General features: G+C 45.3%; 1 protein-coding gene across 1 annotated transcript in view; it reads right to left on the reverse strand.

The window, feature by feature from the left end:
- LOC145400940 (serine/threonine-protein kinase PLK1-like) overlaps positions 1-18,084 on the reverse strand; it is a 212,920-nt gene extending 194,836 nt beyond the window's left edge. Inside the window, exon 1 of the mRNA XM_080273305.1 lies at positions 17,722-18,084. Within this exon, the coding sequence (XP_080129431.1) occupies positions 17,722-18,084 (363 nt within the window). The remainder of the gene's footprint in view (positions 1-17,721) is intronic.
- Between the last annotated feature and the right edge of the window lie 8,859 nt (positions 18,085-26,943).

The raw sequence follows: 26,943 nt of genomic DNA on the forward strand, positions 1-26,943 counted from the left end.
CAAACCACGACCCACACAGAACAAGTACCTTCGTGAGTGCAGCAGGTGAATGTGTCTGCCTTAACCTCTCTCGTTTTGCTTTTATGTGTTTATCTTGCTTTACCCCTTCAATTATAGCTTTCCTTTACTAACAGTTCCCTGATCCAGAGTTTCCATTTTATCTATCTATTTATCTATCAGTCTACCTATTTTTCTTTTCATTTATTTACCTACTTATTTCAACCTTTTTCAATTTGTTACAATCCCACTCGTGTAACCCTTCCACCTCTCCAGCGTTCACAAAGTTAACGTTATTTCACTCCCACTTAAATTCACTAACCTTCCTGTCTCCTGTCCAGTTTGTATTTATCTTCGGATTATCGGCCATCGTCGAAATTAATCTACATCCTTGTCTGTCTTGTCTAATATCCTGCCGGGTTAACAAGTCTATTACCGTGTGATTGCCCAGCCGCTTTCCTGCTCAGTATTTACATGTATTTTGGATATTTCGGCTCATGGTTTATCTCGTTTACTAGCTTTAAGACCTCATGTCCACCAGTTTTTTTTCTTTTTCATGTTTTCTTTTTGGCTTTGTGTTTATTTAACTTCGATGTTTCATTCACACCAGTCTCATATTTTTATGTATTTTGATTATTTCGGTTAGTGTTAATTTTATCGCACAAATGACTAGCGTTTTTATTCTTTACTTCTTTTTATTAGCTTATTTACTTATTTTCATTTATTTGTTTATTTTCTGTTTCGGTTCTTGGCGTACTCGGGTGAATGCATCCTTGTCCCCATTTTACACAATTTTTGGTTATTTCGGCCATCCTCATACTCGTTCCGCCGGCCTCCTGTTGCGTGTTTACATTCACTCCGGCTGTTTCGGTTCAGCTTAATTCGCCCTAGCCTCTCCTCTCCCACTGATTGGATTTTCTTCGGCGATATTTTTCAGTTACCGTCTCATTCGTTTAACCTTTCCCTTGTTCGGCAAAAAGTTGCTTTTCTTGTTTTTATTTCGACCTCTGTCTTATTCACTTAATATATTCTGCCTCCTATGACTCTCCCAGGGGAATAAAACCATCTAACGTTATCCGAAATGCAATATCAAAATTATTTCGGTCACGAGAGGGCTAATAGTCACAATACTACCTCTCTCAGATTCAATTTCTTGTCGGTTAAGGAAGCTCCCCTAACACCTCTTCTTCATCGATTTGTTTTTGTACGTTATTTATGAAGAGTATGACGATATTAGATTTATCCAAGTAACACGGGAGATGACTGCAAGGTGTGATAAGCAAAATAAATCGCTTAGGAAGTGACCGTCCCCGCAACACACAAGAAATGGAAAAGTGGAAGAACAGTGTTATATATGTACCCCCTTGCATGTGAAAGACGTCCTCGGGGTGAATGGGCAGATCGCTTCTCGTCCTCTCTGTGATCTGTGTTTACATTCGCTTTGGCTATTTCGGTTCTTGATTAATTAGCCTAATCATTCTTTTGTCTGCTGTTTACGTCTGCTCTCTCCCTCTCTCTCTCTCTCTCTCTCTCTCTCTCTGGATTTATATAGCTATTGGTTAGCTATTTCGTTGCCTGTCCCATGCGTCTGCCAGTTCTGACATCTCCCCCCCCCCTCTCTCTCTCTCTCTAATAATCTCCCTAACATTTTACAAACACACACACACACACACACACACACACACACACACACACACACACACATTCCCTCACCACTTGCACCCCATTCCATCCATCCACCTATTCACCACATTCCATCCCCTAATCCCTCAGCTTCCACCGTCCTCCTATCCCACACTCATCCCCTTGATCTCATTCTTGGCTCTAACCACCTGTTCCTCTCCCTATCCTACTATTACGTCTACTAGCAGCTATCTCTCTCTCTCATCCTCGCCTTCTCTAACTATTATATCCCCTAACTCACTTTCTATCCTTGTCCTATTTTTCGGTATTCATCCTAGTCAACCTTTCAGTAGTTTTTTTTTTTTCCTTTCTTTTCTTATCTTGTTTTTACCGGTACAAAATCTGGTGTTTTAAGTGCAGTGGTGTGGTATTGTGGTGTAGTTTGGGGTGGACGAAGAATATGGATGTGTGGTGTTGATGTGAAGTAGTGTTGTATGTTGGTGAAGCAAAGTAGGGTGGTATGGTGAAGTGGTGGAGTGATAAGGAAGCATAGTGACGAGTAAAAATGGTGATATGGAAGTGATGAAGTGTGGTGCTGAAGTGTAGTGGTGTGGTAAAAGCCTACTGGTGCCAAAGTGTGGAGTGGTGTGGTGTGGTGTGGTGTGGTAAAATGACAGAAAAAAGGACGAAGCATAATGGTGAAGGATAAAGTATGTATGGAGAGGAAGGAGCAATGTGCTTGTGATGTAAGTGAAATTAGAGGAAAAGGAGAAATAGTGTGGTAGTAATGGTAGAGACTGGTAGGATAGGGATAAGCAGTGTGGTAGTAATGGTAGTGAATGGTAGTATAGGGATAAGTGTGGTAGGAATGGTAGTGAATGGTAGTATAGGGATAAGCAGTGTGGTAGTAATGGTAGAGACTGGTAGGATAGGGATAAGCAGTGTGGTAGTAATGGTAGTGAATGGTAGTATAGGGATAAGCAGTGTGGTAGTAATGGTAGTGAATGGTAGTATAGGGATAAGCAGTGTGGTAGTAATGGTAGTGAATGGTAGAATAGGGATAAGTGTGGTAGGAATGGTAGTAAATGGTAGTATAGGGATAAGCAATGTGGTAGTAATGGTAGTGAATGGTAGTATAGATATAAGCTGTGTGGTAGTAATGATAGTGAATGGTAGGATAGGGATAATCAGTGTGGTAGGTGCTGGTTGAATCTTACAGCATGATACCAACATATGCTACTGAAACTGGGGCTATAATTCATGTATATATAAGTAATTAGACTATGATAACGTGGAACAAGACAGTGTGTGGCAGGGAAGCGACGTGCTATGTTGGGAGAGGAGAGGGGAAAACAGGAAGAGAGGAATGAGGAGAGAGACGGGAGGAAAGGAGAGAGGAGGGGGGAAAGGAGAAAGGAGGAGGGAAGAGGAGAGATGAGGGGGGGGGAGGGTAGAGAAGAGAGAGGAGAGGATAGTAGATGACAGGAGGGGAAAGGATAGAAGACGGGAGGATAGGGGAGGAGACGAAGCCAAAGGGAAAAAAGACGAGACGAGGAAGAAACGAGAGGAGCTATGAGAAGAGAGAAAAAGGGAGAAAAACGAAATGGCGAGATGAGACGAAAAGAGAGAAAGCAAATGAGATTAGAGATGAAAATAGTAGAGAGGAGAGGATCGGTGATACACTAATGTGGTGAATATGTGGTAAAAATAAAAGAAAACAGACAGAGGGAAGGGGAGAAGATTTAATGGTAGTAGTTGTTGTTAAGTACCGCTGTGGTGGTGCAGTATTAATAAAGAGAAGAGAAGAAAGAAGACGAGAGGAAAGGAAATGGAAGGAATGGAGAGGAGAGGAAAGGAGAGGAGAGGAGAGGAGAGGGGAGGGGAGGGGAGGGGAGGGGAGGGGAGGGGAGGAGAGGAGAGGAGATGATAGGAAAGGAGAGGAGAGGAAAGGAGATGATAGGAAAGGAGAGGAGAGGAGAAAGGAAAGAGAAGACAAGAAAAAAATGAAAAAAAAAGAAGAGAAAAAAGGTTGGGAGAACAGTAGTGGAAGTGATGGTGTAGTGGAAGTGTTGGTGGTGGAGTACTACAGTGATTTGGAGGACACGAGCACTGCCAACTGGGCCCCACTCCACCCCAGGCTTATGAATGGTGGAGTGGAGTGGCAGGGTACGCGTGTGGCGGTGGTGGTGGCAGTGGCGGTGGTTGGTGGTGTTACAGAATGGTAGTGGTGGTATTGGTAGTAGCAGCAGTAGTTGTGGTTTTGGTAGTAGTAATACGGAAGGAAAAGTTGTTGTTGTTGTTGTGGTGGTGGTGGTGGAAATGGAGGGGTAAAGGCAGTTGTGGTAATGCAAGTGGCAGTGGTTGTGTGTGTGGTGGAGAACATAGTAATGGTGGCAGATATGGTGAAACGAAAACCATGAAAAAACGAAAAAATAATAAAAAAAGGGAAGAAAAGAAGATGGAGAAGGCGATGAAAACGAAGAAGAAAGTTAGTAATTCGTTGCTTCCATATACCTAGCAACCTGAGACGCAAAGAGAGAGAGAGAACAAACAAGCAACAGAAGCAACATCCTGCAGTCTATATATCCACTCAATGGCTGTCCTCCCTCGGCAAATATTTACACGAGAGAGAGAGAGAGAGAGAGAGAGAGAGAGAGTCGGTAGACAGGTAGATAAACACAGGGTGCCTATATGAATGAATGTAAGGACATATAAACAGACAGACCGCAATACATCCAAGAAGATGCCAAGTTGTTTAAGCGTGATAAATCGCTAACAGCGAGGCGCTAAGGGACCTCCTACGCAAACACGAACACGAACCCAAGCTTGGCGGTCATTACAAACCCACAACAGTCCTTTAAACCAGTGTTGTGTTCCGGTGGTCTCCCCGCCCCACCCCCAAGACTGCACCTCTATACATACTGGAATGGGACAGGTCTTGAGGGGAACGCGGTCATATTGTAGGGTCATACTGTGGTGAGTCTAGTCATTGTCCCAGCCCCCTATCCCTCCACCGTCCCATCCCGGCGTTTGTCTAGCCATTGTCCCAGCCCCCTATCCCTGCACCGTCCCATCCCGGCGTTCATCCAGGGACAAAAGGACCTCTGGGCGGGCTTATCCTGGCTCAATCTCAGGCCTTTATGTCGTCCTGGTGGTTTTAGTGTCCAGAGAGAAAAAAAAAAAATCGATTTCTAGGTGGCATAGGAGACATAGCAGCACCTTCTCCTCTGCGATTTATTTTGCATATCGTTATTTTTTTTTTTTTTAACAGGGACGAATTCTAGGTGGTATAGGAAACTTTGTAGCACCTCTTCCATAATGGAGGGTGGGGAGAGGGAGGGGGGAGGCCGAGAATGAGATGAAGGGATGGAGTGGAGACGTATATGAGTGGGGGGGGGGGAGCTGGGGGGAGAGCAGTGAAATGAAGGGGGACAGGGCGACATGGAGGTGGTTTGTTTGTAGCCAACCCTTACGGGATTAAGGCGCCTGGTAATAGACTGATGGACAGACTTTTTTTAATAGAGGCGAAATCTGAGTGGAATAGGAGACCGCAGCACATTTTCCTCAGCGATTTCTTTTGCATATTTCACTCTTTTTGTATCCTACGTTACTGAGGCAAACCATACTGATACTAAAAATAAAAAGGATCATTATTAAGTGTACTAGACATTATAAACTGCTAAAGAAAATGTGCAATGAAGCCTACAGTGCCACCTAGAATACGGCCCGGTCCTACAGTGGTGGTTGGGGAGGGGGCAGCCTAACGACTTCAGTACGATGGCACCCGTTTACGTCATCCTTGCTACGATTTTATTATTTTTTTTTTTATGTCTGACTCTGGGCAAAGGCTTCAGGGCCTATTTTTCGGGGGCAGTTCCCTATCCCAAGGCCCAGCAGTCCTCCTACACCTCCACATGTCACCTCTTCGGCGCTAACACCCACCGTCCATATTGAATACATGCTAGGGCTGTCTCATACAGGACTGGTGTACTGGTATTAGCGGGGGTACTTTTACGACATGTCGGCGGGTCTTCTGGTAGATCAGGAAAGTCTGCTTTTATGAAATTCAAATCCTTAAACTGTTCCCTGCCCCAGTCGGGATTCGAACCTGGATCCACTGGGACTGCAAGCCGACACTCTACCGATTCAGCCACCGCCTCCCCCCCTGATAGAGTGTTTACTATGCAATGTTTTGACTTCATGATGATGATTATGATGGTAATGACGGTGATGATGATGATGACTCCTAACATCTTTCAGTTCAGCTGATGGCTACGTTTCCTCTGATAGAAAGGTCAGTTTGGGAAATAATCAAGGAGATCTGTCTTTACACAAGGGTCCACCAAATATCACATTACCAAGACACCATTAGTACTCAGGCTATGGGAGTGTCCAGTTCCGTCAGATGAAGACAAACCGAGTATCGTTGAGGTGGGGGTTAGGCAAGGCTACATATAACTCTTCCCGCACAAAATTCTTCTTGAGTCTGAATAAAATGGTCTGAAGGGGGAGGGACTAAAGCAAAAACCATGTTCTGGTAGTGAAGCTATTGGGGATTTTCGTTCTGATAAATGCGCCTCCCTGTTGATCCTCATGTGGTGACAAACACGTAGATAAAAACCCCGTGGCTAATGCAAGTGTGTGGAATGAACACTTAAATTCGCTTTGACGCGGCCCATCATCCACCACAGTTGAAAACCTCAGTGTGGGTGCATGAGGCTGTTAAATCCTGCTATCCAGACACGCCCAGCTAATGTAGGCAGCAGTGAAAATGGACAGAATATAAATTGGTATCCACGCCTTTCATATTTATGCAAAAACACTCAGCCAAATACTCGAGATGTCAAAAATAATTATGCCCTTCTAAGGAATGGGTAAACACGAGAGCTAATAGGAAGTTCCTTTCACTTCCTGACGTCTATAAGAAATATAGCTATACGTTCTGTGCCTGTGCGTTTTCAATATCAAATTATATAGATAAGTAAGTATAAACAGGGAGTCTGATATAGGTTGACAGATAAAGATATAGATGGATGGATCGATGGATGGATGAATGGATAGACAGACAGACAGACAGACAGACAGACAGATAGATAGATAGGTAGACAGACAGATAAAGAGTATATTTTACCTTAGCCTTGCTCATTTTTTCCCTGTTCCCCTCAGCACCTGGCATCCTCTAAATCGACCCCCCTCCCCCTCCAACCCAACACACTCTTGGCCAGCCTCCTCACCTACAGCATCCCCCTCACCCCCCTCACCACCCCCACCCACTGCCTATAATAACCCAGACCAACATCCAGACTGTGGCCCATCAAACAGCAAGGCGGTGTGTGTGATTACCCAGTGAAACAGTGCGTCGGCGTGAAGGAGTCCCCGGTGGTACGGTGGAAGGGGTAAAGGGATATTCTGGTAAGATTTGGCACCGTTTTGTTGGCACACCTCGCTTGATAAACAGTGGTGGAGAGAGAGAGAGAGAGAGAGAGAGAGAGAGAGAGAGAGAGAGAATATAAGTTAGGGAGAATGAGGGAGGGTTTCTGGTCGTGTGTGTGTGTGTGTGTGTGTGTGTGTGTGTGTGTGTGTGTGTGTGTGTGTGTGTGTGTGTGTGTGTGTGTGTGTGTGTGTGTGTGTGTGTGTGAGGGGGGTGGCGTAGAGTGGGGGCCAAAACACACACAAATAGCCAACACCTGATTCACACAACACACCCTACCCTCACACAGCAACATTAGCAAAAATAAAACACACACACACACACACACACACACACACACACACACACACACACACACACATTCCCTTCCCCGTCCCCTCTCTCTCTCTCTCTCTCTCTCTCTCTCATACCATATTGTTTCTACATACTCCCTTGTATCTTAGTCATGCAAACGATTTTTATGTCCACATTAAAAAGTTATTCCGTTTTATATCATGCAATAGAATTTTAATGTACAAAATGCAAAGAAGACAGCCATGCAAAATAGTGCTAGAAAGCTTCCTATCCAACGAGAGAGAGAGAGAGAGAGAGAGAGAGAGAGAGAGAGAGAGAGAGAGAGAGAGTGGCGTAAACAAAGACACAGATACACAGACACGTGTATATGGACACACGACAGGTAGGCAGAAAAAATGAAGACAATAGGAAAGCAAGGACGGAAAAATAGGAACGGAAATAGAGAGATAGATAGATAGATAGAGAGAGAGGGGGGGGGAGGATATACAATAAATCTGTGGAGAAATGCAAGGGAGGTACCGAATGAGTAACTTCAGCCTACGTGAGCGAGTGAGCGAGAAAAAAAAAGAGAGGAAGAGAATGAAAGTGAAAGAAAGGGTAGAAGCCAGATGTGTGAGGTAGGGGCGGAGAGGAGAGGGGAGGGGGATGGGGAGGGAAAGGGAGAGGGGGAGGGAAAGGGAGAGGGGGAGGGGGAGGGGGATGGGGAGGGAAAGGGAGAGGGGGAGGGGACAGGGGAGGGAGAGAGGGGAGTATGGATGAGGAGAGGGGGAGGCGGGGGGAGGCGAGGGTAGAGTTGGGTGGGGTTGGGTGGGGTAGGGTAAGGTAGGGTATGGTAAGGTAGGGTAGGGTTGGGTGGGGTAGGGTAAGGTGGGGTAGGGTAAGGTAGGGTAGGGAGGGGTGGGTTGAAGTAAGGTAGGGTACGGTAGGATAGGGTAGGGTAGGGTGAGTTGAGGGAGGGGAGGGGGGCGAGGTAGGGGGTAGATGGGTGCCAAAATAGACACTGAGGGGTATTCCTAACCTGTAGTACCCTGCCCCCTCTGATTCTCTCTCTCTCTCTCTCTCTCTCTCTCTCTCTCTCTCTCTCTCTCTCTCTCTCTCTCCATCTACTCCCTCACACCACACCTACTCCCCCACTCCACATCTACTCCCCCCACTCCACATCTACTCCCTCATTCTCCATCTACTCTCCCACTCCACATCTACTCCCCCCACTCCACATCTACTCCCCCATTCTCCATCTACTCTCCCACTCCACATCAACTTTCCCCACTCCACATCAACTTTCCCCACTCCACATCAACTTTCCCCACTCCACATCTACTCCCCCACTCCACATCTACTCCCCCACTCCACATCTACTCCCCCACTCCCCACCTACTCCCCCACTCCCCACCTACTCCCCCACTCCACATCTACCCCGATCCCTCCAAACAGACCTCCCCCATAGACGCTGTTTCCACCCCTCCCCTTGGGTTGTTGGCAAGGCTATATTTAAATGTCTTCCATCCCCCCTGCTTGACTCTCTCTCTCTCTCTCTCTCTCTCTCTCTCTCTCTCTCTCTCACTCAATTTGCACTCCATCTCAATCCTACCTCAACCATTTTTCCTCCACTACCATATTTCTCCATAACCTCCCTCCCCTCTGAGAGAGAGAGAGAGAGAGAGAGAGAGAGAGAGAGAGAGAGAGCATTAAACCATAACAGGACGGATCAGGGCGACAGACGAACAGAACGACGAGTCACACAAACAAACACATAAAATTGAATAACCGGTTTGGAAATGAGAGAAAAAATAAAAAAAAAAGGTCACTGCTCTCTCTCTCTCTCTCTCTCTCTCTCTCTCTCTCTCTCTCTCTCTCTCTCTCTCTCTCTCTCGCTCGCTCGCTCGCTCGCTCTCTGAGGGGTGAGGGAGGGAGGAAAGTGTATGTATGGGGGAGGGAGGAAAGGATGGTACGGTATGGAGAGAGAGAGAGAGAGAGAGAGAGAGAGAGAGAGAGGAGCTAAAGAAGTCCGGAGGTAAACAAAATCTATATACTTGTATAAAATAAAAATAAAAAATAGATTTCAACCATTCAGTTCGAAGATGCAATTTTCTTTTTTCTGTTTCTTTCACACAATTTTATCTAACTTAGGAAACAGTTTTCGACCAAGAAGAGTTAGATACAGCCTCTATATTATCTTTTTCAGCCAGAACGCTCTCAAAAATTAAATAATAAAACCTGTAGGCGACGGTAATACGAGATGCTGTCGAACGGATGGGGGTGCAGGCCAGAGGAGAGCCGTACAGGGTAGTGACCTAGGATGGGCAAGACGTAGGGCGACCTGGGATGACCTACAATGTCCATAAGGCAGAAAAAACCGGCATTATGACCGTCTCAGTCCCCCATCACTAAGGCTTCCACACTCTTACTCTTGCCTTGACATACTCTCACTCACTCACTCACTCACTCTCGCCTTCTCATGCTTAATCACTCACTCACTCACTCTTGCCTTGACATGCTCACTCACTCGCTCACTCTTGCCCTGACATACTTACTCACTCATTCTTGAACTGACAATCACTCATTCTTGCCCTGACATACTCGTTCACTCACTCTTGCCTTGACGTACTCACTCATTCACTCAATCTCGTCTTCTCATGCTCAGTCAGTCACTCACTCACTCTCATCATGACACGCACTCACTCACTCCTGCCTTGACTTCCTCACACACTCACCCGGCTGCATAAGAGGCTATGAGATGGGTGAGCGTGGGTGAGGGTGATGGGTGAGCAGGGTGGTTGTGAAAGTGAAAGGGAGGGTGAAGGTGAGAGTGAGGGTGAGAGTGACAGCAAAGACAGGTGTGAATAAGAGTGCATGATAATGTGAGTGTAAAGGGGAAAGTGAGAGTAAGGATGACGATGTGGATGAGGGTAAGGGTGCAGGTGAGGGTGGTGTGTGAGAGATGAGTAAGGGGGTGGGTGAGGGTGTGAGTAAGGGGATGGGTGAGGGTGTGAGTAAGGGGATGGGTGAGGGTGTGAGTAAAGGGGTGGGTGAGGGTGTGAGTAAGGGCTGAGTGAGGGTGTGAGTAAGGGGGTGTGAGTAAGGGGGTGAGAGTAAGGGGGTGAGAGTAAGGGTGTGAGTAAGGGGATGAGTGAGGGTGTGGGTGTGGACGACAACACATCATCACACACACACACACACACACACACACACACACACATACATACACAGTAAAATTCCTTCACTCTAATCCACGGAGTCTACGTACCTAATACAAGTCTTAAAAACAATGAGAGAGAGAGAGAGAGAGAGAGAGAGAGAGAGAGAGAGAGAGAGAGAGAGTACTAATTGTTCTAGCGTCGTTGTGGAAATTGCCTATGGAAGCAAGCTTATGGATATGATAGACGTAAACTGATAGGAAATGAGAGACGGGAATTGCGTTAATGTGCAACTTAATACAGCCAAAATCCCCCAAAACCAGAGAGAGAGAGAGAGAGAGAGAGAGAGGCAGGGATTGGTTGTCACTTGGCCGCTACCTCTCTCTGCCATCGATCTCTCTCCCTCTCTCTGTGTGTCTCTCTGCTACCCCCACTCCCTCCCCCTTTCTACACACACACACACACACACACACACACACAACGCACTAGGATAGCATAAACTCTCTCTCTCTCTCTCTCTCTCTCAGCTTTAAAAACACTTGCTACTCATCTGTCGAGCTAGTTAACTTCAAGTGCTTTCGTCAATTTGCATATTTAGCCGTCCCGACACCAGCTTGGAGCTCTCCCCGCCCCCCGCCTCTCTCTCTCTCTCTCTCTCTCTCTCTCTCAGCTTTAAAAACACTTGCTACTCATCTGTTGAGCTAGTTAACCTCAAGTGCTTTCGTCAATTTGCATATTTCGCCGTCCCGACACCAGCTTGGCGCCCTCCCTCCCCTCCCCCCCTTCTCTCTCTCTCTCTCTCTCTCTCTCTCTCTTTCTCTCTCTCTCTTTCTCTCTACATATATATATATATATATATATATATATATATATATATATATTGTGTGTGTGTATATATATATATATATATATATATATATATATATATATATATATATATATTGTATATATATATATATATATATATATATATATATATATATATATATATATATATATATATATATATATATATATATATATATATATATATATATATATATATATATATATATATATATATATATATTGTGTATATATATATATATATATATATATATATATATATATATATATATATATATATATATATATATCACAGTATATTGCATTACTGCAGTACTCTGAACCTCCATGAAAAGGCAATGTCAAGATGGTCCACTAGTCTGCATTTCAGATTTTACTTCAACACATTTCTCTGACACTGCGATGAGTTTTTGAGAAGTACAGTAACCTGATCTTGATTTTTTTCCTCTCTCCTTTGAAAGTTAAGTATTATGGTATCTCCGCTACAGTGCTTCGAAGTTTCACTTGAGCAGTTCAAACTGCACTTTGGCTACATGATGGTACTACCAACTGAGGGTTTCTTCCACAAGCTTTCTTTCTTGGCAATATATAACGAAGAAAATATACTCAAAATAAGTGTAGCTGTGGTTCAACCACTTTAACTAGGCGGGGATTTTTGTCATTTTTCATCTTTTATCCCGCAGCATAATTACAAAGTAAGATGTTACGGCTCAACATCCATTCCATCCCACTTCATTACCACCATCATATTCTAGCGTTAATTTCATGTTATATCTCAGCATTCAAGATGGAGAAATGGCAAGTTTATCCCTACTTTAAGTGAACAGAGGGCAGTTTAAAATCCAAAATATTCACAGATATTTTTATGTGCAGTGTGTACCCTGTCATCCATGCATCAACTGGTACCGGCACTAACTCAGTCATTTTCAACTCAATTTAACACCACAATGTAATCTGTGAGGGGTAAAACGGGTTGCGGGCTGGGAGGCTGGGTGATGCAGGGGACGAAAGGGATGAAGCGGTTAGATAGCGAAGAAGGAGATAGGCGAGACTGGACTAGAATGGTGCAGAGTGTGAGATGTAAACAACATTAATGTGTCCCTGTGGGTGTAAGCTAAAACTCCGAGGCATACAGTAAAACCAGGAACTAGACCCTATTGTGTTGGCGCCAGCATGTACAGTGTTACTAAAATATTTACATTAGACAACATTTAAGCTCTTCAGTAATATGGACGCTTTTGATATGGAAGCTTTTGTACGGAATATTGTTCTGCCTAAAGCTAGCCATCTTTAAAGAGACTCCTTAACTAAAGACTTTAAATGTTTTTGAGAGGAAAAGTTGACTGGGTTAGGCAGGGAATGGTGCAAGATGAGGTGAGTCAGAGTGAAGCAGAGACAGATTGGGGCAGGGCAAGGCAGAGAACACCAAATGAAGTAGGGTAAGGCAGACACAGTGGCAGGGAAGGATCAACTGAAGCAGAGCAAAGCAGAAAAAAAAAAAAACATATGAGGCACGGTAAGGCAGAGATGATAGCAGCGAAGGACCAGACGAGGCAGCGCAAGACTGAAATGGCCAGACGAGGTAACGTAAGGCAGAGGAAAAACAGAAGGACCAGGTGAGACAGGGTATGGCAGACAAGACCAGATGAGGAAGGGCAAGGCAGTAGAACCATGAAGCAGGGTAAGGCAATGGAAGACAAAGAAGGATCAGGTATGGAAGGGTAAGGCACAGCAAGGCAGGCAAGGCCAGATGAAGCAAGGCAAGGCAGAGAAGGAACAGGTGAGGCAAGGGCAGGGTAGGGCAGGGCAAGGCAGGGGCGGGGACAGGTGCCTCACTATATAAGGAGGGTCAGGTCTGCCTTACCATCCACCACTATCCCAGGCAGGACAACTCACCTTCACCTCAACTCACCTCACACACCTGTCCTAATCTATACCCCTCCTGGCTTAGTCACCTCATCTCAGGGGCCTAATCTGCACCTTTTGTTGTGGAATGACCTCATCCGTCCTAATCCATACCTGTTCTGACACTCTAATGTCCTAATCTGCACCTGTCCTAATTCATCTAGTTGCATGGCCTTGTATGTCTCTGTCCTAATCTAAATGTCCTAATTAGCACATGTTACGGCTTAATCTAAATGTTCTAATCTGCACCTGTCCTGATAATTACGGTACCTAACCTTTACCTGCCCTAATCTGTACTTGACCTTATCTAAGTGTCCTAATCTGCAGTTTCACCTCACTTATTACACCCGTCCTAACCTACACATGCCGTGCCTTAATTACCTCATCTACACCCAACGTCCCACATAAACTGCCCTACTCTGTTCTTGCTTAATGACCTGATCTGCCCCTCTTGTGGCTTAATGGCCTGATCTGCGCCTATTCTGTTACCGTAACCACTGCTCTCATTTATTAATTTTATTTATTTAGTTTAATTGATTTATTGCTGCCACCACATGATTTTAACCAGCTTAGAGTTTTTAGACAATGGGGGGTTAAATGTCGCCTGTTTCCTTCTTAATAAATCGTCTGAAATGATGATATAGACTAAAAAATGACGTCATCGGCGTTGAGTTCCTTCCTTCACTAAGACGAGGGACTTTGGAGATGCTGGAACAAGGTTAGTGGAAGCTCCCTAACACCTCTTCCCCAACGATTTATTTCCCAAACTCCCCACTAATGTCCTGTTTTTTGCTTCTTATATCTTTTTTATCTCGACATAAATTGTATGAATAACAAAGCAAGGATACAGTAACGGAGCAGATTCAGAAATAAATCGGTAAGGAAAAGGTGTGAGTAAGCTTCCTAGATGCACGAGAATACCGCCCAAAGTCACTCCGTCAGTCAGTCACTAATGTTTTTCGGACAAGATGCTTCACACCTATACACTTGCCACGCCTCAGATTACAGCCCCCATGGTCCCGCATCTCTATTTAGTTCATTCACTTTAACTTGGATTAGATTTCTGTCCTTTGGCAGCCTATTTCCCGTAGCACTGAAGCAAAATAAAAAGCTACGGCTCTGCATCCTTTCCACAGCACTTCTTCGTGACTAGCGGCACCATACTCTAAGGTCCATACCTTGCTACATCTCAGTGTTCAAGATGAAGATACGGCAATTTTACGCTTTATACCCTTTTTACTCTAAGTCGGCCTAAAATTGCCATATCTCCATCTTCAGTGTTAATTTATAACAGCAGATTAACACCAGAATAGGATGCTAGTCACGAAGAAGTGCTATGGGAAGGATGCACAGGCTACGTGAATTAACCTGCCAAAGGAAAATCTCGGCCAAGTTAAAGTAAACAAGGCATAGTTAAAAAGAAGAGTACAAAAGGAAGAGAAAGAGGAAGGAGAAGGAAGGAGAGGCGACAGAGGAAGGAGGAGGAAGAGAAAGAAGAAGGAGAAGAGAAGGAAGGAAGGAGAAGGAAGAGGCGAGGAGAAAGAGGAAGAAGGAAGGGGAGGATGAAAGGTGACGAAAGAGATGGGAGAGGGAAGCGGAGCAGAGATGAAACAAAATGACACGGAAATATTCTCTCTCTCTCTCTCTCTCTCTCTCTCTCTCTCTCTCTCTCTCTCTCTCTCTCTCTCTCCAGGGGTTAAAGAGTTATTTGGGGGGAGCAGGGAGTGGAGGGGGAGAGATGGAGATGAGGAAGGTTGGGAGGGGAAGAAGGGAGAGAAAGAATGAGGGAGGAAAAGGGAGAGGAGTATATAAAAGATAAAGAATGGAGAGGGACAAAAGGAGATGAAAGAGAGTGATGGGAGAGAGGTAAAGAGGAATAAAAGAGGAAAGGGGGGGGAGAGGAGGAGGGAAAGAGGACTAAAAGGGGAGAGAGGGGAGAGGAAGGAAAGGGGAAAGGAGATGGAGGGGAGGGGAGACAAAGCTACGGAAGGGAAAGGAAGGAAGAGGAAACGATACCAAAATGAGTGGAAAGGAAGGGGAGGGGAAAAGGAAGGAAAGGGAAAAGGAAGAGGGGACAGAATGAGTCTACCCTAAATATTCTGGCTCCTAAACAAACCCCAAACAAGCCAATCAAAGCGTCCTAATAAACAACTGAAACAAAAGACTACACACAGACAGACAGACACACTCTTCTACCTTTGCCTTTCTCTTTCCTGGGGATGCTGTGGGGGAGGTTATCTGTGGGGTGAAGAAGGAGGAGGAAGACAGGAGAGGAGGAGGAGGAGGAAGAGAGGAGAGGAGGAGGAGGAGGAGAGGAGGAGGAGGAGGAGGAGGAGGAGGAGGTGGAGGATGAGGAGGAGGTGGAGGAGGAGGAGGAGGGAGGAGGAGGAGGGAGGAGGAGGAGGAGGAGGAGGAGGAGGAGGAGGGAGGAGGAGGAGGAGGAGGAGGAGGAGGGAGGAGGAAGGCGAAAGGGAATCGCTTGTGGAGTGGGAGGAGAGAAGAAAGAAGAGAAGGGGGAAGGGGGAGAAAATAAGGAATAAGGAGAAAGAGGAGGGGTGAGAAGAAGGAAGGGGAAGGGAAAAGGAAAGGAGGGGAAAAAGAAAGGGAAGGGGAAGAGGTGAAATAAGAGGAGGGGGAAAAAAATGAGTCTGGGAGAGAATCATGAGATGACACGGAAAGAAAATGATGGAGGGAGAGAGAGAGAGAGAGAGAGAGAGTTATTGTTATCACGAGTGTATAATTATCTCCCATAAACACAGGACTCATTCTCACGGACTTCACAGCATCAGTGGCAGGAAGAGAGAGGAGAGGAGAGGAAAGGGAGAGGACAAGAGGGGGAGAGGATATGAAGAGAAGTGGTAATGATGATGTGGAGGAGGAGGAGGAGGAGGAGAAAAGAGCAAGAGGATGAGGAATGAAAAACATGGAGGAGCATCAAGAGAAAGACGAGGGGGCAAAGTAGGAAGAAGGACGTGGAGACGAAGATGAAGGGAAGATTAAAAAAAAAAAAAAAAGTACAGGAGGAGGAGAAGACAAGCTGGGACTGAGCAGCTGAGTGAAATGAAACAAGAGTATGAATATAGGCACAGGAAGGGAAGGGGTACAGTAAGTTGGCGGAGATTTTCGTTCTTTAGCAGTCTATTACCCGTTGCTCAATGGAAGAATAAAGACAAAACTACAACTCTACATCCAATCCATAACACTTCTTCATGACTGGCACCATATTCTAGTGTTAATCTGCTGTTACATCTCAGTATCCCAAATAGAGAGATGGCTACTTCACTCTTACTTAAACTGAACAGTATACGAGGGTAAGCGTGAGGCAGGAGAGAGATAGAAGTGGTAGACTGGGAGTGAGAGTGAGGTTGACAGGTTAGGAAGGAGTGAGAGTAAGGTGGGCAAGTTAGGCAGGAATGAGGGTGAGGTGGGCAAGTTAGACAGAAGTGAGGGTGAGGTAGGAAACTTAGGCAGGAGTGAGGTAGAAAGTTAGGCAGGAGTGAGTGATGTAGGCAAGTTAGGCAGGAGTGAGAGTGAAGATTAGCAAGTTAGGCTGGTAGCTAGGTATGGGTGAGGCAGGGCTGAGAGTGAAGGTGGAGTAAGGCAAGAGCGAGAGTGATGGGCAGACAGGTAGGCAGGAAAGAGTGCGCTGAGGGGAAGAAGGAGTAAGAGTGAACAGATGGAGTAGTAAGTAGGTTGCTTAGGTAAGTAGGTATGTAGGTGGTTGGTCGGTAAATAGGCATGATGGTTGGTTCGTTGTTTGGTTGGTAGGTAGGTAGGTAGACACAGATGGATAGACAGATAGGTAAGTAGGTAGGTAGGTAGACGGATGTAGGTTGGCTGGCAGGTAGGTAGATATAAAGATACAATACGTAGGCAGAGGTGAGGTAGCTTGGTAAGAAGAGAGGATGAGGAGGAAGACTTAACAGTAGAGGCAGACATACTGTAAGGGTGATATGAAGCTGGGAGGTAAAAGTGAGGCTGGAATAAGAGTGAGGTGGGAGAGTGAAACAAGCATGAATGGGTGTAAGAGTGAATTAAGAGTGCTTAAGAGCGAGCGTAAAGTGGTCAGGAATTAGGAAAATGAGGCAGGCCCTGGGCAGATAAAAGGTGAGGCAAGTGAGCGAGAGTGAGGTAAGAAAGAAACAAACGAGTGAAAATTAGAAGGTAGGTGTGAGGTAGAGATGTGAGAGCGAGATGATCCTATAGTTACATGGAGAGTTAAATGGCGAGTTAAAGGGATGGTTAAAGGGCGAGATTTGTGACAGTTAAATGGCAAAGTTATATGGTGAGTTAAATGGCAAGTAAATGAATTACACGCCGAGTTAAATGGCCAGGTAAATGGTACGGAAGGAGTGAGAGTGGACGTAGGTGTGAGAGTGAGGCAGGTAAGGAGGCAGGCAGGTAAGCGAGGCAGGAGGTAGAGGAGGAGAGGAGGGAGGTAGAGAAGAGGCAAAGGGGCAGTGAACTTCGTATCATCATCTTCCCTACCTTGCCCAGAAAACGTCCCTTCATGTACGTCGCTCTCGTGGTGTGATCAACAATGAACTTGGGAACATCACACTCTTCACCGTTATTGTTCTTCCCCACCATGTTGTTGTTATTGTTATTGTTATTGTTCGTGTTATTGTTGTTGTTGTGGACTGGTGCAGGGGTGTGCACGGGGGTATCTCTCAGTCCAGCCACCCCGGAGTCCATGGATGTATTCGTAGGGGGCTCCTTGTGAGGGGGAGGCGGGGGGTGGCTCCAAGGGTCGTGGTGGCCAGCTGACCAACCCCCACTATTATGGCCAACTTTGCTCGTCTTCATCATCATCCCCCCGCCGCCCACCACCACCACATCCCCAGCATTCATCTCTTGCCAAAATCTTACTACTGGTCATACGAGGAACAGTACAGAAGTCAGAACAACACCATGACCGTCCTTCGTCACCAATCAGAAGCTAAACATCGACGGAGAAAGTGGTTTGTGTTGTTTACGGTCCCCAGTACCCAACAGACGAGACACACAGGGAGGGAGCAGCAATACACCCTCCTCCCTCACGCTCCAACACACTACTGAGCCAGCCCCGACCTGAGACCTCCAGCTGCTAGCCACGCGGGTTGCCAAGCGGAATTATTGAACATGGATGAATGGTATTTCCTATCTTCCTATGGTAACTATTGTGTAATCACTCACTTCAACATGCTTGCCTAAATCAATAGCGTAATCTTGATATTACAAGCCGTGGCGATAAGAAAAACAGTAGGCCAACTGCGAAAAATATTATCTGTAATTTACTCTCTGGCACTACGATGACGTCACAAAGGATTCGTCCATCATCCACCGGGAAAATTGGAAAAATTCTACATTTGCGTAGCCATTTAAATCGACTCCATTACCCAATATAGGTCTTATTTTGGACTCGAGCCCTCATCGACGACAAATGGCAACCCAGTTATCTGTGACAGCATATCAGTGTTGCCATAGCCACGTCAACAACCACGAAATTGATGCTTGTTTGTGTACTAACGGGACATCTAGCCGTATATAATTCAACCTCTTCACTGCATTATCTTAGTTTCCTCTTGCTACTTAGAGACGATTTCATTCATATTTGGACTGATGTTTCGCAATGAAGGGGTTAACGAAGGCTATGTCTAACCCCTCCAGCTCGGAAAGCCACTCCCGAGCTGTATGAAACCACCTGGAGACAGCAACAAAATACACAATATGTCTCTGGACTCCGTGGGTTAAATTAGAATAACAGCGAAGGCAGCATCCCATCCATAATCTACGAAGCACGTAACAAAACAGCGTCTCCACTCACACAGACGATTTAATAGCTCGTTTGTGTGAATCATCGGCTCCGTGAACTGCATCCTACCTCCCTCTTGGTGCTGGAGAGGGACGCCTTCGCGCTGTGGCACCAGTATGACCCGAGGACTCCGCTGCCTGGTCATGCAAAGATCCTTCAGCTCCTTCCCTATCCCCCAAAAGGAGGATAGTGGACTGCAAAATGGTGACTTTAGCCTGCAGTCCACTGGGTTCATATTCAGATGAGCCTAGGGTGTCAACTATTACTACTACTACTACTACTACTACTACTACTACTGCTGCTGCTGCTACTGCTACTACTATATTGTTTTTACTCAAACTTTGCCCAGAATTCGTACTCTTGCAGCTTTTTTCACGTAGCTCGATGACAGAAAAAGCCTATACTACAGTTCTGCATCCTATCGTCAGCACTTCTTCGTGACTATCATATTCTGATGTTAATGTACTGTTACAGCTCAGCATTTTTTCTCAAGGAGAGTTTAGTTTGTGTTTATGCTGTGCTTATGTTGGTGTTTATGTTGTATTTATGTTGACGATTATGTTATATTCATGTTGTGCTTGTGTTTATGTTGTTTATGTTGTGTTTATGTTGGTGTTTATGCTTTGTCTATGTTGGTGTTTGTTTATGTTGGTGTTTATGTCGTGTTTATGTTGTTTATGTTATTGTTTATGTTGTGTTTTTATTGGTCTATGTTGTATTGATGTATTTACGTGGTGTTTATGTTGCTGCTTATGTTGTGTTTATATTGTGTTTATATTGGTGTTTATGCTGTTTATGTCGTTTTTATATTGGTGTTTATGTTGTTTATATTGTGTTTATGTTGTGCTTATACTGGTGTTTATGTTGTGTTTATGTTGTGCTTATACTGGTGTTTATGTCGTGTATATATTGTTGCTTATGTTGAGTTGATGTGTTTAAGTGGTGTTTATGTGGTGTTTATGTTGCATGCAAGCTGAATCTAATTAGCTGCAAAGTGGCACCCCATCTCTCATCAAGTGTCGGTCATAAGCTGCAACACTGAGGCTCTGTCTGGGCAAGAGGCAAGCAGCGAGAGAAAGAAGTCAAGTTTGTTTGGGCAGGACTTCATGCTGGCTTGTGCTGGGCAGCCCTCCAGTCAAGGCGTCTTCAGTTTCTGCAGTTTCTCTCTCTCTCTCTCTCTCTCTCTCTCTCTCTCTCTCTCTCTCTCTCTCTCTCCTAGCGGCAAAAGTTGTACAAGTGCTTAAAAATTCTAGATTGTCAAGCTTTTTTTTTTTTTTTTCTGACTCAGATATCCTAACAGGCTGCCCCAGAAAGAATGAAGGTTTTGTTAGGCAGGGCTAGTCGTGGGCATTGTACTGAGGGCCGCACATTAAAAGCGGCCATTGTCGGGCATTCATATCCGCACTCGATGGAAGCAAAAGTTGTAAAAATAATTAAGAACTCAAGACAAAGTTGTGTGTGTGTGTGTGTGTGTGTGTGTGTGTGTGTGTGTGTGTGTGTGTAAGATTCTAACAAGCTGCATAAGGAATAATGAGAAGGAAGTTTGTTTATACTGGGTCTGGCTGGCGTTGTACTGAATGACGCACAGTACTCAGAGCGCTCATTGTACAAACTTTCCTTAATTATTTTGACTAATTAGCAGCAGAGGTTGTCAAAATAACCAGCAATGAATGGTGACTGACGTATTTTTCCTAACCATGGTTAATCAGGTCAATTTTCGTGTCAACATACACATACAGTTGTGCGTCATAAATCATAATCTTCCTGATGAGCAGCTGACACGCCTAGTCATTTTTTACCGCCTCAGCTGTATTTTTGTATCCTTAAAGAACAGCCAATAAAGTTGCAGTATGTCCACTTACCTGACAGAGAGTATAGCGATAGTAGGCCTGCTAATGAAAGTTTCAGGGCCCTTCAGTTAATGTCCCTCTAACTCGTCATCCGATAATCGTTTGTGAAAGCTGACGGATCCTATAGTTGCTCCTGCAGCTAAACGGAATCACACATATAAATAGCATAACCCTTTTCAAACTACATTAAAGTCAGATTTTGGTCTTATTCCAGCCTTTTCACCGACACCGTCACAGCTATTAATCATGCCGATTTCCGACGAGTGGGCGTAGCTAGGATTTTATTATGGGTTGACCTATGGGTGACCAGGCCAGATTATGGACCTGCCCAAGGAGAACAATATAGAGGGGTCAATGACATTCTCCTGGAAATCCGGGGTGGCCAGGCATACTTCTGGGGTGGCCAGTGGCCCCGGCCATTCCTCTGGCTACGTCCCTGGGTAAAATTTGAGTTACGTATTCATTACGAGCGAGGGCAATGCCCTAGCCAAGATCCAAAGACCTTGGTCCTCGCGAGTGTCTCGTCAAGTAGTGGCATTTTCTCGCATATGTGCGGCCCAACCCGGACCAACAGTAACCCTTTCGAGAAGCTTATATCTCAGCATCAACAGTGCTGATCACTGCGTGGCTTGCACCATATGACAGCCCAATTCTTTAAGATTTGTTTTTGACAGGTTTTATCGCACCCAGGCGGTGCACGTGGCACAGCATGTCGAAAATCTTCGAAAGAGGGCCACAGACCTGACAGTTGGTCGTAAAGGCATGAAACTTGGTGGGTAAATAGCCATCAATATACTCTAGGCACCCTTGGTATGTAAGGTGACATTTCAGTGCTTTCGGATTTAAATGGCCTCGCTCGCACCTCACAGACAAAGGCGTTTAACTTTTATTTTTTATTTTTAATGCAAGAAAGAAGGAACAAAAGGCCAGGAGCCCGCAAACCGTTACTTCCAAGAAAAAAACAAAAACAATACAAAAGAGAGCCAAATTCAAGATCCGTTCATTTCGAGATGCCTGGACACACTGCGTTTGAAAGACTGGAGAAAATAGGAAGTAGGAAATACAGACAGAGGGAGACAGTTCCAGAGTTGACACGTTGCATAAATATAGGACTGGGAGTAACGGTTAACTCTTGCATTAGAGAGTTGGACAGAAAAGGGATAAGAGTTTGTTGTTAGACGGGTGCGTAGCACCCGTCGTAGAGGTGGAGGGTTGCAAGCAGACAGTTCAGAGGAGCAGTGACCATTGTAGTAGAGATAGAAAAGAGATAAAGATGCAACAGTGCGGCGAAGAGACAGAGGTTGAAGGGAGTCAGTAACAGAAGGAGAGTTAATGAGACGAAAACCCTTTTACTCCATGAGAAGAGCTATATGTGAGGAGCCTACCCACACATGAGAGTTGTACTCTAATCAGGGGCGAATAAAACCCGTGTATAAAGTCGACAACTGTGCAGGGGTAAAGAAGGCACGGAGTCGACTTAGCACACCTAATCTCTTGGAAGCAGATTTTACAGGAGATGCAATATTATCTTCACAAGATAAGTCCCGAGTGAATGAAACCCCAAGCATGTTCAAGGATGATGCAGAATTAAGCTAGATATTATTAAACATTAGTGGGTACTCCTGTGGAAGATTCTGTCAGGTTGATAGGTGTAACAACTGAGTTTTTGATGCATTAAAAACAAGATTATTTTTACCCCAGTCAGAGATAAGAGCCATGTCAGACGTTAGGTGTGCCTTAGCCTCATCCCTTGTCTGTTGAAGTAACTGCTGAGATGGACGTTGCGGGAACCGAATGGAAAGGTGAAGGGTGGAATCATCAGCGTACGAGTGGATAGGGTTAAATGTACAGCTTAAGAGGTCATTGATGAATAAAAGGAAGAGAGCTGGTGGTAGGACAGAGCCCTGGGGGATAGATCTAGGAGAAGAACGATGGCCGTCTACAATAGCGGCTATAGAACGACCAGAAAGGATGCTGTAGATGAAGGCACAGATAGAAGGATAGAAACCGTAAGAGGGCAGTGTGGAAATTAAAGATTTATGCCAGACACGATCGAAAGCCTTTGAGATGTCAAGTGCAATGGCAAAGCTTTAGCCAGAGTCCCGAAAGGAGGATGACCAGGAGTCTGAAAAGTAGGTGAGAAGATCGCCAGTGGAGCGCCCCTGACGGAACCCATACTGACGATCAGAAAGAAGGTTGTGATAGGAAAGATGCTTTAAAATTTTTCTGTTAAGAATTGACTCATAAACTTTTGAGACACGGGATGTTAAAGCAATTGGACGATAATTAGAGGGTTGGGAATGGTCACCTTTTTCTGGGACTGCCTGAATGAGAGCAAACTTTCAGCAAGAAGGAAAGGTACAAGTTGAAAGACAAAGGCGAAAGAGTTTACCTTGGCAGGGTGCAGTGGCGTCACCAAGGGGGGGATAGGGGGGCTTAGCCCCCCAAATGAAGGTCTCAGCTCCCCAAAATCACTCCCCCCCCAAAGAAAGAACATAAAAAAGTCGGTAAATCAGTAAATATGCATCCTTATCAGGTTATTGAAGGATTTGGTGATGTAACTGACGCTCTGGGGGTGATTAATATGGCATATATTGTATACTGTGGTTTGCTCCATAAATATGATAGGCACGATTCATTAAGATTTTTCTTATCTGAGACTTTTTTGAGTTTTGATATTTACCGATGATTTCACGTCAAAAATTCATGGAGAAAGATACCAAACGTGTCATATCTACAGACACCCTGATTTTCATGTACTGTACACAGATGGCCAAAGATTACCTACAAGATGGGCAAAAGATGTTTGTCTCTAATTTAACATGTGGCGCGATGACTGATGGAGTGACATGCAATGTAATTCACTGATCCCATGTGCTTTTTCTGTTTTCTGTTTGATGAGAGAAATACCTTGAACTCATAGACTGTAAGTTCAATAATTACCTATTATTTGTATCAAAGTATTACACGAAGTATCTTAGTTTTTATAGAATATATGAATACTTATTGTATGAAGTAATTTTTGTACAACAAATGAATTCTTGTTGCATGAATTTGTTTTTGTGTAATAAATGAATTCTTGTTGTATGAACTGCTTTGTTGGTCTACCGATAGGTTATATCACATTTATCATTCAGGGCTCCAGCCCCCCCAAAATTTGACCTCTGGTGACGCCACTGGCAGGGTGTAAGCACAGAAACACAGTTCTTGAGGACAACAGGAGGGACACCATCAGGCCCATATGCCATGTTAGTATTAAGGCCAGTGATGGCAGAAAATACATCAGCTGAAGAAATTTTAATGTCAGCCATGAGCAAGTCAGAGAGGGGAAGTGATGGAGGAACAGCACCGGAATTGTCACTGAGGACACACAGATGGGAAGATACATGATTAGCCTAGATATAAACTTAGGCGGAGACTGTAAAGTAGAAATAGTAGTAATACTCTCTCTATTATAATGGCATCTTTTTATACTTTGTGTTGCTATCATCGTGCGAGTTGATGTGTTACCCCTATAGTTGGCAACGTTCGCCACAGTGGATGGTGTTGGGCATATCGCGAGTTAATTACGGTGAGGGGACCCTAAAGTTATGACTTATGAGCTTCATGACTATGAGCCTGTAGGCGATGGACAGTAAAATAGATATAATCTCGAAATACAGTATTTAGCGCCTATAGCCTACGTACGGTAATATGTCAAAGAGATGGGGGTTGTAGAGTTTATAGCTTTTCCCTTCATTTCGAAGTTCAGTCAGATCTGTGTGCTATACCATAACCACTACTCTGTTATAGTAATGTTCTAATTTATTACACCCGTAGCTCGCTGAGTGGGTAGCTTCCTAGTGGCCAAACCTCTTTTCCCAGTTAAATATACTGTAATTTTAAAGCAAGGTATTTCGCATATGTTAAAGAATGATGTGCATCTCAAATGAACAGATGATTTGCCACGGTATTCAGAGGTTTCGCTACCTTCTAGTCAGTGAAAATGAAGTTCAAGCAGGGCACTGAGTTTTAAGAGGCAGGAGAGGGAAGCCGTCCCGTGGTGGCATCGATACCTGAGGCAACAGAGCTGCCCAGTCCTCAACTCTCTCCCCATCCCCCGAAAGGGGGGCGACAGACTGCACTGACAGGTCAAGAGAGATTCTACGAAGTAGCCAAGGATAGCGAAGAGGGCGATGCGAGAGAGCTTGTTGAAAAAAAAAAAGTATTAGTTTCTGTAAAGTTACTGCATTAATGTTGCCAAGATTGTCGTTTTCTCCGGATAGATATACAAAGAGAACCTGTGAAAATTACGGTAACTTGCTTAAAAAGAAAATTTGCTTTTTAAACTATATCTACCCACCTGTGTATGTGACTATATATATATATATATATATATATATATATATATATATATATATATATATGTGTGTGTGTGTGTGTGTGTGTGTGTGTGTGTCTCCCTGTCTATGTATATGACCATATCGTATACAGTATATGTGCATGTTGCATATGTATATGTATATGCACGCCTGTACACATACCTATATTTTTATAGCCGCTCGGAAGGTGCCCTTGAGACGACTGGTAACTGCTCACTCCTCCTTCAGGAGACGGCTGGTAGCCGCTCCCGCCTTCGTCAGGAGACGGTCGGTCGCCACTCTGAATGCCCTTGAGATGGCCAGTAGCTGCTCACCCCTCCTTCAGGAGATGGCCGGTAGCCACTCCCACCTTCGTCAGGAGATGGCCAGAAGCCGCTTTGAAGGTGCCCTTGAGACGGCCCATAGCCGCTCACCTCTCCTTCAGGAGACGGCTGGTAGCCACTCCCCCACACGGGCCACGGCCAGTAGCTGAGCTTCAGCAACGGCCGGAAGCTGCTCCCCTCAAAGGCCACGGCCAGTAGCCAGGCCCTACGGCAGGTGATGGCCAGAAGCAACTCCTCCGTCAGGTGCTGCCACACCCCCACAACGTGACAACCTTCAGGAGGAGGGCCCCAGCCCCAAGAACCTGTGGAGAGGCCCTGTGCTATCCCCAGGGTTGTTCTCCGCCCAGCTGGCTCCAGAGGGACCCTATCTGACAGACTCCAACGAAGGCCGATGCTGCAGCTCACCGCTGACGGCGTTCCCGACAGCAGGAGACCGCAGCCACTAGGCCCCCAAGGCTGCCTCCAGGACCCCCAAGCAAGGCCCCTCCCCACCCCAACGCAGACGACCCTCATCCTCCGTCACGCGCCTAAGGCTTTTCGGCCCCAGCCCTGAGGGCAGCACTCCAGCTCCCAGCCCTGACAGTGCAGGGCCCTTTGCTGCCCACAGCCCCAGACGAGAGAGGATGCCCCTACGAGTGATCCCGTGGCCCCTGGACACAGAGGCCACAGGCGGGACTCAGCCCTCATCAGGAGTCAGGCTGTGAGTTCTCCCGCCACCCCCCTAACCATGCCGCCACCTCACTGACAGTGAGTGACAGTGAAAGTGCGGTGACAGTGACCTGAACATCGGGCAGTGTACTATCCGAGGGAATCTAAGTCCGAGGCCTATTAATGTGTGATAGTTACGGTTTGGGCAGATGGTGAAATTATGAGAGCAAGAAGGAAAATCCAGTAAGAGTGCAGTGATTTCAGTGAACATTAGACTCAGCCTTCATAGTGTGATTCCTCTGCATTGCAAGACCTGTGAATAAGTTGCCCATCCTAAGAGCAACTTATATTTCCCTCAAAGTGACCGTGATCTATTCCCCTGCCCAAAAGACCTCAAACAATGTTTGTTGTGCTGTTCACCTGCTATCCTGAGCTATTGTCTAAATAGTATCGTGCGTGATACTACTGCCCATAATACTTGCATATGACTTATAATTACCCGGATTCCTGTTGCTCTGACATCTACCTGTTCCACATATAGAATCTGTCAATACACGTGTAGGGTTGTTGCCTTAAGTTTTTGTGTCCTGCCTCTCTCTTATTTGTATAAGCTCCAGTCTAGATAAAGAACCCAGCTGCACACTAGGCATTCAAGAGACGGGAAGCTGACCCTTAAACACCTAGCATAACATTTTCACCTCACGGGCATGAAAGTCACAGTCACTGTATAGGGA

This window comes from Coenobita brevimanus, chromosome 54 (assembly GCF_032717465.1).
Source record: "Coenobita brevimanus isolate Jiangsu-jjx chromosome 54, ASM3271746v2, whole genome shotgun sequence".
NCBI lineage: Eukaryota > Metazoa > Arthropoda > Malacostraca > Decapoda > Coenobitidae > Coenobita > Coenobita brevimanus.